Here is a 15,284-nt window from a genome sequence, read left to right as displayed (position 1 = left end):
GTGGAATTTGATTGGCATCTGTCATTATTGACCAATCAGTGTTAAGTATTTTGACGTCATGCGAAAAAATGAGAATCACATGTTCTGTTTTGGCTGTTCCGTTTATTTAGTTACGTGTAATAATCCAAGCTAATGCAGATTTAACAAGTTTGATACGCAAATAATTTCTTGGCATGATAATCTGTTAATTACATGTAAATTTTTGAATCAAGTTCTTTTTCTATTTTACTTTGAATATCGGATAAATTCAACAACAAATACACGTTCCTTACTTGAAGTGGGCGGTGCCCATTGTTGATTAGAGAAGCCATGTGCCACAAACCACGTGATAAAACTCACCTTTCAAAATGGCGTCCGGAAGTACTGACGTTTGACAACAGAAAATGTAACATGTGAAATGAGATGTGTGATTTTAGTTAAAGATTGCTTGATCTGAGCTTTACGGTATTTTGTTCTGAAGTGTTTGCTTGAAAATCAATGATAAGATATAGAGACCATCTAAAACTTACACACATTTTGTAAAAAGTCGCAAATCACAGGTTCTGTTAATAATATTTTTGAAAACAAATTTGAAAATTTGGTGCCACATGCGCCACTGTACATAGTATTACTAAAAATTAATGGATTTTTATATGATTAAACGAATAAGATTTTGATAACAACTACATGTAGTTATCATGAGAAGAAAGTTATTGTCGGTGTTTTGTAAATTTAAATTATGACAGATAACAATGTTCATTGAAGCTCCACATTGCGGACTGCTGATGGTGCTGTAGACATGTTCTCTTGTATTTGCAGTCTTGTACATAGCCATCAAAACTTGCTGTTTTGTCATGGAAGAACAGTTTCTTTTGATTATTTTCCTTTTCAGGAAAGAAAGAACATAAACAATATTTACACAATGACTTGGTTATACAGTGTATGTACATAAACATGTACCAATTACCAAATTTACTTCAATAGCATATTTATATCAGCTTGAGTATATGTTTAGAATAATATTTACTTGCAGGAAATTGATCTCTAGACAGAATGACAGTATGGGAGAACTTGAAGGGTTTTGCCAGCAGCCGTCCACCTCTGGTGATGTTTATGGTGTGCCTTGGTGCCTTTGCTATTGTTCTGATCTCATTGTCATATTACTTCAAAACTAATGATATTTATAATCCAGATCTTACAGAGGTACAAACTAAAAAAATTTTTTGTGAAATTAGACACAAGTACAGTCGAACTTCACTCGCTCGAACTCGGATGGCTCAAACATCCAGGATTTCTCGAACATAATTCATAGTACCAAAATTTTCTCCTATATAATCAATATAAATAACCTTGGATTTCTCGAATTTCAATTTCTCGAAAACTTGAACTGACTAGTCGTTCCGTTAGGTTATAAATCTTAGAGGATAACCCTCACTAACTCGAACTTGTCAGCCATTTTGTCAGTTTGGGTAATAAAAGGTGTGAAAAACTGAAACCCTATCATTAATCAGTGTCATTTTAGTTTTTTACAGGTAATATTTAAGTCATCACTAATTAGTTAGTTTTTATCTTATCATAAAACTGATTGAAGTTCGAGAATGTACCGAAGTCGGTATGATGAAACCATGAAAGAAAATCGGATGAAACAAATTATTGAGCAATGAACCTGCACTCTGGACGTTTTTAAAAGAAAACACAGCATTTTTATTGTCCACAAATCAACATAATCTTCAGAAAGTGAATGAAAAAGATCCGCAAACTAACACAACTTCTGAGGAAGTGAGCAATTTCTAATGATAAAGTTGAACTCGGACCAGCAACAAAAGAAATCCGGAAATATACAGACTTCAATTTCTCGAAGTCCCGATAACTCGAACACATTTCAATGGTCCCTTGGAGTTCGAGCTACCTAGGTTTGACTGTACATACATTATAACGAGAATGGATATTGTGAATATGTAAAAGAGACAACAACCCCACCAGGATGAAAAATGTCAGCTCAAGACAAGCAATGGGACTTTATTGAATGAAAAATGTATGTAACATACCAAGAGTTTCAGCTACATGTAGAAAAGTAGGACAATTGAACACAATCATTAAAAAAACACACTTTACTGGAATCAAAATGACCTTGTATGGGATGGGAAAATAATTAAGCATTTGTATTTTAACTTTTTCTTGGTTTCTACTTGCATTTTGATGTAGAAAAGAACAACATATACAGTGTTTATGCTGAGATTTAAGGAGAAACTTTACATTTCAGGAGTGGCAGACATTTTTGGAAAGTTTTTCTGATGTTGATTTTTGCATTACCAGGAATGCATCAGATGTAGAAGTTGGAGATTTTGAACCACCTTTGAGATTACATCATGCCCTTTCTAAAATTGGTCCAACAGCTCAGTTCAGTAGATCTGAAAGTGATGAAATTGTGTAAGTTAGGTTTCTGTAGTTGGCTCTGAAATTTTAACAGATTATTGACATCCTGATATTCTCAACTGCCTCACCTGCAGTAAAAGCAGGTCTACTAAACGCTCAACTCCATCTGTACATCCCTCTATCACACTAATGGGATACCTACTTTTTGTAATCTGTAACTCAAAAAGTATAATGCCTATATATTCAAACTTTGTACAGTGTTCATATACATTTGAAGATGTGCACCTCCTATTATGGAAAAATTTGATTTATTTTTTCCAACATTTTAGCTTGCTGCACAAATGTTGGATTTAGCAAATTTTATCAATTTATGTTGTGGACATTAATATCTACTTTGTGTAATCTGTAACTCAAAATGTGTTATACCAATATTATTTATACTTTGTCCTGTGTTTATATACATATTGAAGATGTGCACCATTTATTATGGAAAAGTTGTTGTTTTTTTGCATGTTACACTATCATTTGTACAAAATTTAAGAAAATTTGTAGTAAATGCCGTACTTTTTTTTACTGGTTTAGTGTTTATAGACATATTGAAAATACATATATATGAAGAGTGACACTGGTTCAGACATGTATTGGTACTTTTAACTAGCTAATACATGTATTGTTAGTGGCTTCTAGCACTCATTATTTCATTACTTACAAAGAAGTAATAAAGTCACTAATATTGTTAGTGACTTCTTGCACTCATTATTTCAGTACTTAATATTTGCATATGATTTGCATAAATATGTAGTTATATGCCACGTAATGCTGCAGATCCTCACTGTGTTTACTGCCATAGCATCATAGTTCTATCTTCATATGAGATACCTCTTAAATATCATACATGTGTGTTCTATGTGTGTTTCTTGCTTGTACAAGAATGGGAAGTTTACATGAAATGGTCAGTTAGCTTTGAACATTACCCTTTATCCAATTCAGGCACTGAGTCTCGTTACAGGACTATATACAAATGTAGATCATATACATTAGTACACCCTGATATTTGTGAATATTCATTGCCAGCTGCTTTATTTGGTTCCTAAACTGGTTACCTGGTCAATATAATAAGGGACCCAAAGATCACTACAATGTACCTTTATAAAACATATCATACACATGTCTATGTGTGTTTTTTGCTTGTATTATAATGGGAAGTTCACATTAAAAGATAAAATGATCGGTTAACAGGCGTTCGTTACAATTGATTATTTAAAGGTCATATATAATAATCAGTACACCAATATCTATATATAGCCATTGCCAGTTAATTAATCTTGTTCTGGATGATTGAAAACATTCAAGTTATGATATTTAAGAAAGGGTACGCAATAATATCAAGGGAACTAAGAATTTAGTGGAAGTCACCCGATTTTAGAGCATATCGCATTTGTATCATTTCGGATGTTGAATGTAAGCCAAAATCAGTGACAGTGAATATTAGACGATTATTGACTTTGAAGATTTCAGCCTTTGATTAGGTATTAATGACTAAGAATGAAAATTTGCAACTTACATGTACCTACCAGGAGAAAAATGGTCCTATCTTGAAGAATTGTCATTTTCAAGTCTCTCCCATTAACATCAGACAGCTAAAACCTGAATAAGTGTAAACAACATGAATTATGTGGAACTTTGTCCCAACAACTTCCTGTTTAATTAGTGGCAGCTTCTACTCAATGATGTTGTAGTTTTTAAAGCATGGTAATCTGGAGATAGACAAAATTTTCTAGTGCCTTATTCTGTATTTTCAAGGTCTTTAACTGATTTAATCTTTGTAGGAACACTTCAATATCCATGTGGGTAGAAATTACACCAACAAGGGAATTCATTGAGATGCCACATAATATAACATTCTTGTATGCTTCTGTCAATGGAAGCATGGTTGGTTTAAGTGGTAAGTATGATCTTATGATTAGAACTTTTCTTACCGCGCATACATTGATGATGTTCAGAGGACAGAGTTGGGGTAATCTTGACTACAAATGATGATTGCCATATGAACTCCCTTCTGTAGTAAACTAGACAATTAAGAAACACTTTGATGGATTTGAATTATTTATTTTCATTTTTTTTTCTTTGTTATGTTTCATTTTAGAGTAATGGATGTTAAACATCAAAATAGGGGATGACGTTAGTCTTGATCACCTGTACTTTATCCTCTATCAGTATAATAACCTGGGTTCATTTTTAAATAGGTTTGCATTATAGGCCTTAAAGCCAAAATAAAACTGCCGCAAAAATTTCGAGGTTTACAGTAAAAGGACTGAAGCCAATCAATGGCTAGTGCATCATGTGCATTAATACAGTACTTTATTTCTCTAGTCTTAATGTATTAATTTTCTTATATTTCTTACCGTCCATCTTTTTCTATTTTAGGTAAGAAGGCAGATGAACAGATGAACTTGACCTTATACCTACCTGTGGCTTGGAATCAGGTCAACTGTCTACAGAGGAAGCAGTGTTCATCTGTCAGAGTGCTATCATGTGTCAACTTTCAGGCACCTGCTAATTTCTTTCCCAGTATAAGGTAAAACTATGTTTCTTCTACATGTATATTGTATAACCTGTAAAATTACAGTATGGCCATTCTATTGTTGCTTGAAGTGAATTTAAAATTACATTGTACCTCATGTTGAATGGAACAAACCAACGATCCAATAGATATGTATGTTACAATGTAGATAATGCCTGGCATTCAATTAGGTTCTTTGATTGACACTCCTGGTGACTTTATGGTGAGATATGATGTCTTCATGGTCTATTTCCATTTACCTATTCCCACGTTTGCTCAGCTCACTTATGCAACAATCCAACAGTCATACTAAATTTTTGCAGATTGTGTATGGTTTGAATTACCTCCAAAATAAGACTGCTTCCCCTAATGACAGTTTCCCAATTTGTCTAAAAAAATGGCTTTTAAAATTCCAAATAAAATAAACTATTTCCCAATTGATAGTCATAGTGTAGGAGATGGTGTTTCTATTCCACTGGTTAAATGTTTATGACTTTTCTTATTCTTATAATCCTTTATAAAATGATTTTTAATTACAGGTACACTTTATAGGTTTTGTGTGGTCATTCCAAATTTCCCAATTAAAAAAAATGCATATTTTCCAAATTATAAAAGGATGAGGTAGTTCTGAAACAGGTCATCAATATCACTGTATATATACTCCCCTAAAACTTAGCCATGTCCAGCTTTTTTTTTTTTCACTACAATTTTCCAACCAGAAAGCACACTTCAGTGGTCAATTCACAGAAAGTCACAAGTGTTTATAAAATGATTAGCAAACTTATCACTTTTTAAAACTGATTGCAAGAACCTGTGAATATAAAAAAATGCTTTATTTGAAAAGAATATCATTGTCAACGAGTGGATGATATATTTGAATCACCTTGTTCATCCTTCTGAATTTCATCACAATTATCTTGGCTCCCAATGGACAGATTAATTTCAAGTTTGATGACAGTTTGGCTTTATACAGATAAGGCCTACAATTTTTGGTGCTCTGATCTCAGATTTCAACTTTCTTTACAAGTGGGGATATGCTTAGCTAGACAATGCATACAACATCATGTTGCTAATGGTTTCATAAGTAACATGCATATAATGATAAATGAGCTTGTTGTCCAAGAAAAAAAAGATGTAAAAAATACATTTAAATACTCCATCAAATTCAGGGATTTGCTAAGGATGTTTTTACTGCTGGGATAGACTTCAAAAGTGTTTAGAATTAGCAAAATACTCCTTTTACATGTGAATCTTTTTTGGTTTCCTATAAACAAAATTTTCTTAAAAAAAAGAATGCAAGACAATGAAAACAAAACAGTCGCGAAAAGTTATTGGATTGCATTTGAAATTTTCAATGAGGAATGTTGAATTTTGTTTAAACAAAATCTTGAACTGTTTCAATTTTCTGAAAAAATTGTGTGGCATCATTTACTAAATTTGCAAAATCAAATCACTTTAACTTGAAATCAACTAATGTTGAAACTTGTTTCAGACAACCAGGTATATGTTATGGCATGAATGAATCAGGAACAGAATTCCACAGTAAGATGATTGCCGTCCATAAAAAGAGTGCTTCTAGAGGGAGGAAGGCATGTCCTGAGAGTCCACATGTCACCATTAAACATTCCAGGAATCCTACTATCAATATGATGCTAACATTAGTGAGTTATTACACCACCTTCAGTACTTTTTTCTTCAAATAGGCCATTTTCAGCATTTGTTACAAGTATTTAAGATGTTGATGGGCCATTCATAAACATTCCAAGTAAAATCCTGTAACTTTAATGGACCATTGTCAGCTTCTATGGCCCCCTCCTATTCCCTATCACTGCACCTTAAACATGGAATATTTCTATGCCTTCTATCATTATAATGCTTACAGTAGGGAGTTGAGACAAAACCTCAAACACAAGACATTTTTATTGCAACACACACTGCAAAGGTCTTTTAGTCATTTTGATATTCAGTCCAGTTTATGTCAGGATTTGTCAAAAGATTATTTTCACAGGACATTTTGTTAATTCCATAATACTACATGGACTTTTGGTCAACATCTTTTATTTAAACAAGCAGATATTAACTGCATTTAATAATGTCTGAATAACTGAACATATGAAGTACAATACACAAATACTGGTATCACAAGACACGCCTGTTATCATAAATGTGTGATGCTCAATACACATTTTGGGACAATATGAAATATTTTGAACTAAATAATGACATTTTTAAGACAGTCAAAGACTTTAATCATCTTAGGTCCTTTAACTGTTGTGGAATAAAATTGATTAGGCCTTCATTCTCTCTTTTGAGAGTGTCTCATTACTTATATTTATTGACATATCAATAGAATAAAAACACAAAAGCCCTTTCTACATTTTTCTGGCTGTTGACAATGTAATAAGTCTCCTTTATATCAATCTATTCTTGCAGTTCTTCATTGTTTTCATAAAAATAGCATGGGAAACAAGGAATTAGTTTTGAATGGTCAACTAACAACCAACATTTTTTCTCATGCAATGAAATATTTCACACATACAAAAAAAAAAGATATTATCTATAAAGATGTTAATGTGACATAGTAGTAGTTGGCTATTAGATGTTGAAATAAATTAATATTATAAAATAAATGTCTAGCACTAATTTCTATTTCAGGAGGATCGCTCTGTGATAAACCTGCATTTAATGCACACGAGTTATTTCTTGGTTGTGATGTTTATAACTCTGTTCTGTTATGCTTTGATACGAGGGAAACCTGCTAAACCAAAATCTCATCCATACATGGAAGTAAGTTTTAAGAAAAACAAAATAAAACAGAAACTAGTGATTATCGATTTCACATCCATACATGGAGGCAAGTTTTAAGGGAAAAAATTCAATGTGAAACGAGTGATAATCAATTTCACATTCATACATATCAGAGTGAAACCAGTGATAATTAATTTCACATTCAGACATGGAGGTAAATTTTAGGGCAAAACTAAGGCTGAAACCAGTCATACCAATACCATATCAATACATGAAGGTAAGATTAAAGGAGATAATGAAAATGAAACCAAAATCTCATCCATGACCTTATAACAGCAAAAAAATATGAAAGCATCAAACAGAAGGACAGGGACATCAAAATACACAGCTATTGCCAAAACCTAAAAAGAGGAAGATGGGACAATCCACATACTTGATGTTGACAAGAAAATCAAATACAATAATATGTAAAAACTGAAGATAAGAAAACAAGACAATACACAAAAACTATATTACTTGCAATATGCACTCCAACAAAAGACTGCAATAAACAAGAATAATGTTTGTTGTATGGAAAATTTAACTTGATATCATGAAAATGTATTTTCTTAGAAATGTTTTCACAATGAATAATTTTTGAAATGATTGACTTATTTTTCTTGCAGGTGCAAAAACCTGTATGATGATTGGCAAACGAAGAAGACTGAATGACAAGGTCAAAATATAGGATGCATAAGGTCAAGAATTGGAATGAAAAGAATATGGGTGTTTTATTTAACATGTTATTTATTTATTATTTATAAACCTGTGCAAATAGTGCTATTTTTTGTTCAGCAAAGAGTGAAAAACTGAACCAAGGAAATTGAGTTTACTCTTTGTAGTGGAAAAATCTTCAAAGATTTCAGACTTCTGTAGTTTTTCTACCATTTTTCATTGTACAAATTGCATTTTTTTCATCAAGACTGAATTACACTATGCTTGTTATTCATATCATGATAACCAAATATGGATGATTTTTTTATTTGTCTGTCCAGATTTAAATTTGGATTAAGCCAATGTTAGCCATAGATACTGTATGAAGGGTCATTTTGGCAGGTGTAAAATTTAGCGATATTAAGGCAAAAAAGTATACCAAAAATTTTGCCAGATGCTCAGTTGAGCATAAAGTACTTAAGCCCAGAGTAAATATGTTTAAGGAATTTAAAAAAAAACAAAATTAACACCCCACAAAAACTTTCCCCCATACTGTACTCAAATTATATTGATGTAGCAAGCATATTTCTTTTGCTAAATGTACAGATATCATTTGGTAGAACAACTCCCAAAGAGTAAAAAAATAAGGTGTTCTAAATTTTTGTTTGAAGTTACTTTGATGAAAGATGATGACAGGTCTTATTTGTTATTGTGTGCTTTAGTGCAACTGTTCAATTGTCTTTCAGTAGTTTTAGCCATGTCTGATATTTATTTGAAAAGATCTGCTGCGTGTTTGTTTTCTGGTGAAAGATGTAGAACGATGCAATTTTTAATCATGCTCAGAAAACATTTTGTCTTCTCTAATCAACTATTTACTGGTAAGCACTGACTTTATTGAGAGCAGTACTAGTTTGAATTGTACTTATAGAAAGAGAAAAAAAAATCTCTGAAAAAATTGACTTTGAATGAAATGAATTGTATTTCAGACTTACCATATGAACATAAGAATTCAATTGTTTGGCGAGAGTTACAGTAATCTTGAGGCTACTTTGGTATTCACCTTCCATATTTATGGAATGTAAAAATGTATCTTGGTAACTCACAATACATGTAAAATTCTAAATATTGTACATGTCTTGCAGAATAGTAGCCCAAAAGGTTGACCTGTACTTACATGTAATCTTGCAAATTTATGTTTTTAGTTACATGTACAAATGTAGTTTTGGAAATGTCAGATACCATTATATATATTTAGTGTAAATGTATAAGCTATAGTGGGAATGTATAATTAGCATATACATCTACATGTATTAAAAATATGTGTGTATTAGTAGAATAGTTCAGATTTTCTGTTTGATGTGTATACTTATTTTCATAAAGATAAGTTACAGTACAATTATTTATTGATAGAATGCACTGTAATATTATTGAGGTTTTATTGATGAAATTAGTTTTTAATACTCGATCCTTCAGTGTTCATGTTTTCATAATGAGGTTTGTTTAATGATTAAGGGAGGAATCATTTGTTTTAATTGGGGATAGGCTTAAGTTGGAAATGAAGGGCAGATCCTGATATTGCGGTAGACTGGTAACATTTTTGGTGGAAAACTGTTCAAGAAATCATCAAAGAGTGGAAATGGAATTGTCATGAGAAGAGTCCCAGATTCAATGTTATATCCTAGCCCCTTCTTCTGTAAAAACTTATAGTACTACCCAAGTCTGCTACAATTATTTTATTAGTCTTCTTTGTCATTGTGCCATGTACATGTGTAAATAATTATGTCAGAATTGCTATTTTTATATCAATATCTTGAATCAATATGTTTTATTGGTTATTAAATAGTACTGTTAGAATATAAATTTTCTCGGATTCTATCATGTAAATGTATTAATTGGTATCTATTTTCAGTTTAAAAAATGATAAGCATTACCAGTATATAGTGTCAAAAATCTGTATCATGGGTACTATATTTCTTGCTTTTTTGTCCACAATAAAAAAAGTGAAAATTAGTGCACCACAAAAATTAACGACTATGTGTTTACAGTGAAATCAGTAGTAACAATACTTTTACTGGTAATAAAAATGAATTCTTTTATGAAAATCATGTTCTTAAATATAGTCATGCTTAAACTCTGAAGTATGTCTTTGATTCCATAAATACTTAGACTTGTATTAGCTAAACCATTCTTTTGATCAAAGGAGGTTTTCACACAAGCAATTTCATTGTACTAAATATGCATTGGCTAATTTGACCTTTTATTGTTTGGGGAAACAATGAAATGCAGGGAAGCCTTCCTCTGTGGTAACTTGATAGAGTTTGTGACTCAAGCAGGGAAGGTTCCCTTGCAATAGCCCGATAGAGTACTGGAATTGTTGAGGAATATACATGTAAAATATGAACACTGCCATTACGTAAACAAATCCTTTAATCAAGATGTTTTGACGCAAGTTATTTCACTCTTTAGGCATGGCTCCAGTGCTACGAAAAATGATTTTTTAAAATCTGAGAATATTTTAACTGTTTGTGATATAGTTTAATCCAAATTTTTGTTGGAGTTACCATGGAAATTGAAAAATATTCTGAGTCTTAAATATTTTTCAAGATTTGTGGTGCAGGGTCTAATTTTCTGTCATCCTAAGTAGAAGTCTGCTTTTAAAGTCCATATTTACCGTTATGATTATTTTTTGCGTACTTTGTGTATTATGCTTTGTTGGTTTGCTTCCTAAAATCAGGTCTCATTTCTTTGTTTCATTAAAACAAGGTGCTAACTAAATCTTTAGTGGGTCTGATTTGAGAGTTGAAATTTCATATTTCTAGAAGTGAACCAGTTAACCAATTTATTATAGCACATTCATTAATAATGTTCAGAGTACCTCTTTTATTGATTAAATAACAATAACCTGATGAGCTTAATAAGGTAGTAAACTGGATAATTCAGAAGGATATTGCTATTCGAAAATTCATTTAATAGAAAAATTATATCATCTTCTCTACCTAAGTCATTCATCAGGTGATTGTCATTTAATCAAGGGAAGACCAATTCTATTTCCCCTGAACAGCATTGTTGTATGGGCTGGAATTTTTTTTACACTAATCAATTTTCAGACATAAGCAATATAAATATTTACCAGTCCGGATGAGAGATTAACCTCAGTCAGTCTGCTGTACTATCATTGAAAAAAAATGAACAATCATTTGTTGTCCTGGTGCATGCTTAATCAGGTATTTTGATAAAGTAGCTTATATTTACTGTGCAATAAGCCTAAACCATCTTGTACATGTATTACCTGTATCAATATATGCCTTTTTAACCTAGAATATACCTTTCAATCTATGTCTTTAAATTAATGAACTTGGTACATGTATATAATATGCAGAATTACTTTTTCTGCTATTGATAAAAAGTTATACAAATTGATTAATTTTCCTTGTAATTTTTTCAATGAAAACCATTTATCAGATGAATTGGAAAACTGATCAAATTAAGTTTCTTAAAGTAATGTCATGGTCATCAGAAATCCTCAGCAGTTATTGTGAAACCAAATCTTTTGATACATGTAGATTTCTTACTTGTTGGTTCTAACCAAAGTTGAAAGACAGCTTAAAATACAATTAGCTTTTTTCAGTGAATGAGTGTTTATTGCAGGGGCAGATCCAGATTTTTATTTTAAAAACAGGGGGTAGGCTGTTTTTCTATCATTTCCTCATTTTTGCACAAAAATAACCCTACAAAAAGGGTGTCAACCATCCTGATCCCCCTCCTGGGTCTGCGTTCAGTCATTATAAGATTTTACATAATGTATCTGTAAACTACATGTATTAATCTATTCATTTCTACGCAATTGAAAAAGCATTCTACCTGTATATGTCCATTATTTGTTTCTTATATTGTATTACTGGGAATGTATGTCATTATGTGTGTTTATAATTGTTTTTGTTGATGTTTATGTCATGTTGTTTTTGTTTAGAAATACTTACGCTTTAAATATATATTATTAGAAGAAAAAGACAGTAAGTTTTAAACAAACAAATTATTACAGAATGATCTCCTTGAAGACTAAGGTAAAAATAACACAGAGACATTGTCCATCAGTTCTTTCTGTTTTTATGTTTTAATAATTTTAATTTAAATAAATTTATACAAAAGAACATTGTTTTGGAAGTGTCTTAAACATTTTCAGCAAGTAGCCCGAGTCATATCAAGTATTTTACTTTATGAAATCATATTAAATTCAACCTTCTTTATAAATCAGTTACTGATACTTACACATTTGGTTTATTGACAATAGCCATGAAATGCAAGTATCTGTGAGGTGTTGATACATGTATATCGAAATGACAGAAAGAACACAACTCCTATGATTAGCTCATTTTACAAAATGTCCTAATGGTGATAAATTAAGAGATAATATATTGTACATTTAACAATTACAATCAATTATGTATTTTCAGTTAAATCACTAAAGCAGTTTTCATTTTGTAGACTTCTTAATTTTGCAATGTTAAGCTTGTACACAGCCACAGTGCCACATATGACGATCATATGCTGCTCAATTCATTTGATTATATGGTTTGGTTGCTGTATGTAGATATTTGCAGCGGCAGACACTGGATAACGTGATATGAACTAGTGGTAGAAAAAAAAATTGCCATTTGGTTGTTGTGTGGTTGTTTTGTTTCCGTCATATGAATATCATATATTTGTGAAAAACAAATGATTAGGCACAGACTATTTTCTCCTTGAGGGGGACATCAGATTTTATTAGGAGTTAGAAATTTTTTTCACGTTAAATAATAATTTTTTTCAGCAGCAATGATTGTCATGTGTAGAACTTTTGGCTGTGTATTACAATGTCTTTTGTTAGTACTGTTGATGTATGTGGTTTTTGACTTATTTTGGGTTGATATGATAGTTTATTTTTTATATTTATTAAGTGGTCATTGTTTCTTCATTCCATTGTATTTACATTCATGTTGAATAAAAGAAGGAACACTGATGTTTTCATGTGGTTTTGTTATTTGATAAAAAAAAATATCCCAAAGGTAGAAATTAATTAATTACACTCAAAATAAGAAATAATTTACACTGCGTAACTATGACTGCCTTGATGGTCTTAGGATAGCATGCTTGCCTTGAGAGCAGGAGGTTAAGGTATCAATCACCAATCAAGTCAAACCATAGACTTTAATATTGGTAGTGACTGTTTCTCCACCAATCATGCATCAAAACGAGAATAGAGTTATGACTGAGAGGCTTGGAGTCAGAATAAGTGTTTATGGCCCATATCGCTTTAGAAATAGGGGCCAAACACCAGCATTTAATAGTATTGAACAATATACCAGTAACTCCAGTAAAAGCATATGGATGTCTATCATATTGTTTCACAATACTGTGAAAGTACTATTGTTCGTGGGGTACCAGTTTTTGTAGTTTTCGTGGTTAGGCCAAACCACGAAATTTGGTTCCCAACAAAATGGAGAATCCCACTGATGTGTATACTGAAACCTCAAAACCAAGAATTCAAGAATCCACAAACTAGTGTTTCTTCCCTTAACCACGAAAATTGGTATCCACGAATTTCACAATATTCTATACCACCAAAGGAAGGCTGGGATTAGTTTTGGGGTTAAGACTAGAACATTTTAGAAAAGGGGGCCAGAAACATGCATTTCTCTAAGGTCTAGACAATAACTTGCCAGTTAGTGAATGGATATCTTTAATATAGTCCTTTCATATTTATGGAATGCAAGCCATTTTAGCAATTTTTTCAAAGGGACATAACCCACCAACACCCGACAACCAAGTTGGCAGTGTCATTGGGGAAAGGAAAAACAGTAAACATTTTTCTTGGAAACTTTAACTATTTTCACTTTGGTAAGTACCTGAATGGTTTGAAATAAGTTATTTTAAAATATCAAAGTACTTACCGCGAATAAATTGAATATTTGAATTGTCTGTCAGATGACAAATTTGGGGAAAGTCACCACTCTTAAAAAATCTTAAAAAATGAAGCCAAAGTTGGGATTATGAAAAAGGACTATTGAAATACAAGGTGCCACACTACCAAAGGAAAACTTATTTATTTCGTAGGTTAAAACTTGAACCTTTTAGGAATTGGGGGCCATATACTAACATCTTCCTTATGTCTGACCAATAACCTGTGTAAAAGTGAATGGCTCTCATATAAATTTTTTGCCAAGGTGCCATACCACAAAAGGAAGACAGGAAATTTGCAGTCTTATATTGGTATGGCACAGTCGTTGTTGTGGTCAATAGACACTTGGTTTTCGTGCAATAACTTCAGTGTTGATTGATCTTTATAATTTTACCACAAGGTTCCAAACCACAAAAGGGAGGCTGTTATTGATTTTTGGGTTATGACCTCAACCGTTTTAAAATTAAAGACCAAAAAGGGGCTAAAACAAGCATTTCATGGAATTTAGCTCTATAACTCTAATAAAAGCATAGGAGTGTCTGTGATATTGTTTAACAATATTCTATACCACAATGGTCAGACTTCGGTTGATTTTGGGAGTAAAAACTTGAACTTTTCAGAAATTAAGGGCCAGAAACATGCATTTTCCTGATGTCCAGACAATAACTTGACTAATAGTGAATGAATATTTTTTGAAATTGTGTTACAAGGTCCAATACCACAAAAGGATGACTGGTAATTATTTTTACTATTTTCAAATGATAACAGACCATAGGGGACCACACCCATTAAAAGACTTTTTGAGAGGTACAAAGTGAGCCATGAATGCACCCAAAGCAGACCTTTATACTTAAATTTCATTTCAAAATATTGTCCAAATGAGTTATTGTGTCCATAATGAACTGTAAGTCTATGTTTAGCGTGTCAAACACTAATATTGTATCCACACTAAGTGTGACTGTATCATGCTGCACTCAGCCAAGCTTT

At 32.0% G+C, this 15,284-nt stretch overlaps 1 protein-coding gene across 1 annotated transcript; it reads left to right on the top strand.

Moving 5' to 3' along the window:
• The first annotated feature begins 337 nt into the window (after window positions 1-337).
• On the top strand, window positions 338-12,510 carry LOC148606428 (transmembrane protein 248-like). Its single transcript, XM_088547246.1, has 8 exons — window positions 338-444; window positions 1,013-1,182; window positions 2,243-2,409; window positions 4,185-4,300; window positions 4,783-4,933; window positions 6,411-6,579; window positions 7,574-7,705; window positions 8,332-12,510. Exons 2-8 carry the CDS (start codon window positions 1,033-1,035, stop codon window positions 8,347-8,349), a joined length of 903 nt encoding a protein of 300 aa, XP_088403372.1. The 5' UTR covers window positions 338-444; window positions 1,013-1,032; the 3' UTR covers window positions 8,350-12,510.
• Window positions 12,511-15,284: the final 2,774 nt, after the last annotated feature.

Source organism: Perna viridis, chromosome 9 (genome assembly GCF_037379345.1).
Source record: "Perna viridis isolate PV_CMFRI_1.1 ecotype Kerala chromosome 9, ASM3737934v1, whole genome shotgun sequence".
Taxonomy (NCBI): domain Eukaryota; kingdom Metazoa; phylum Mollusca; class Bivalvia; order Mytilida; family Mytilidae; genus Perna; species Perna viridis.
The sequence above is the reverse complement of the archived record's forward strand: the minus strand, read 5'-3'. Positions and strand labels throughout refer to the sequence as shown.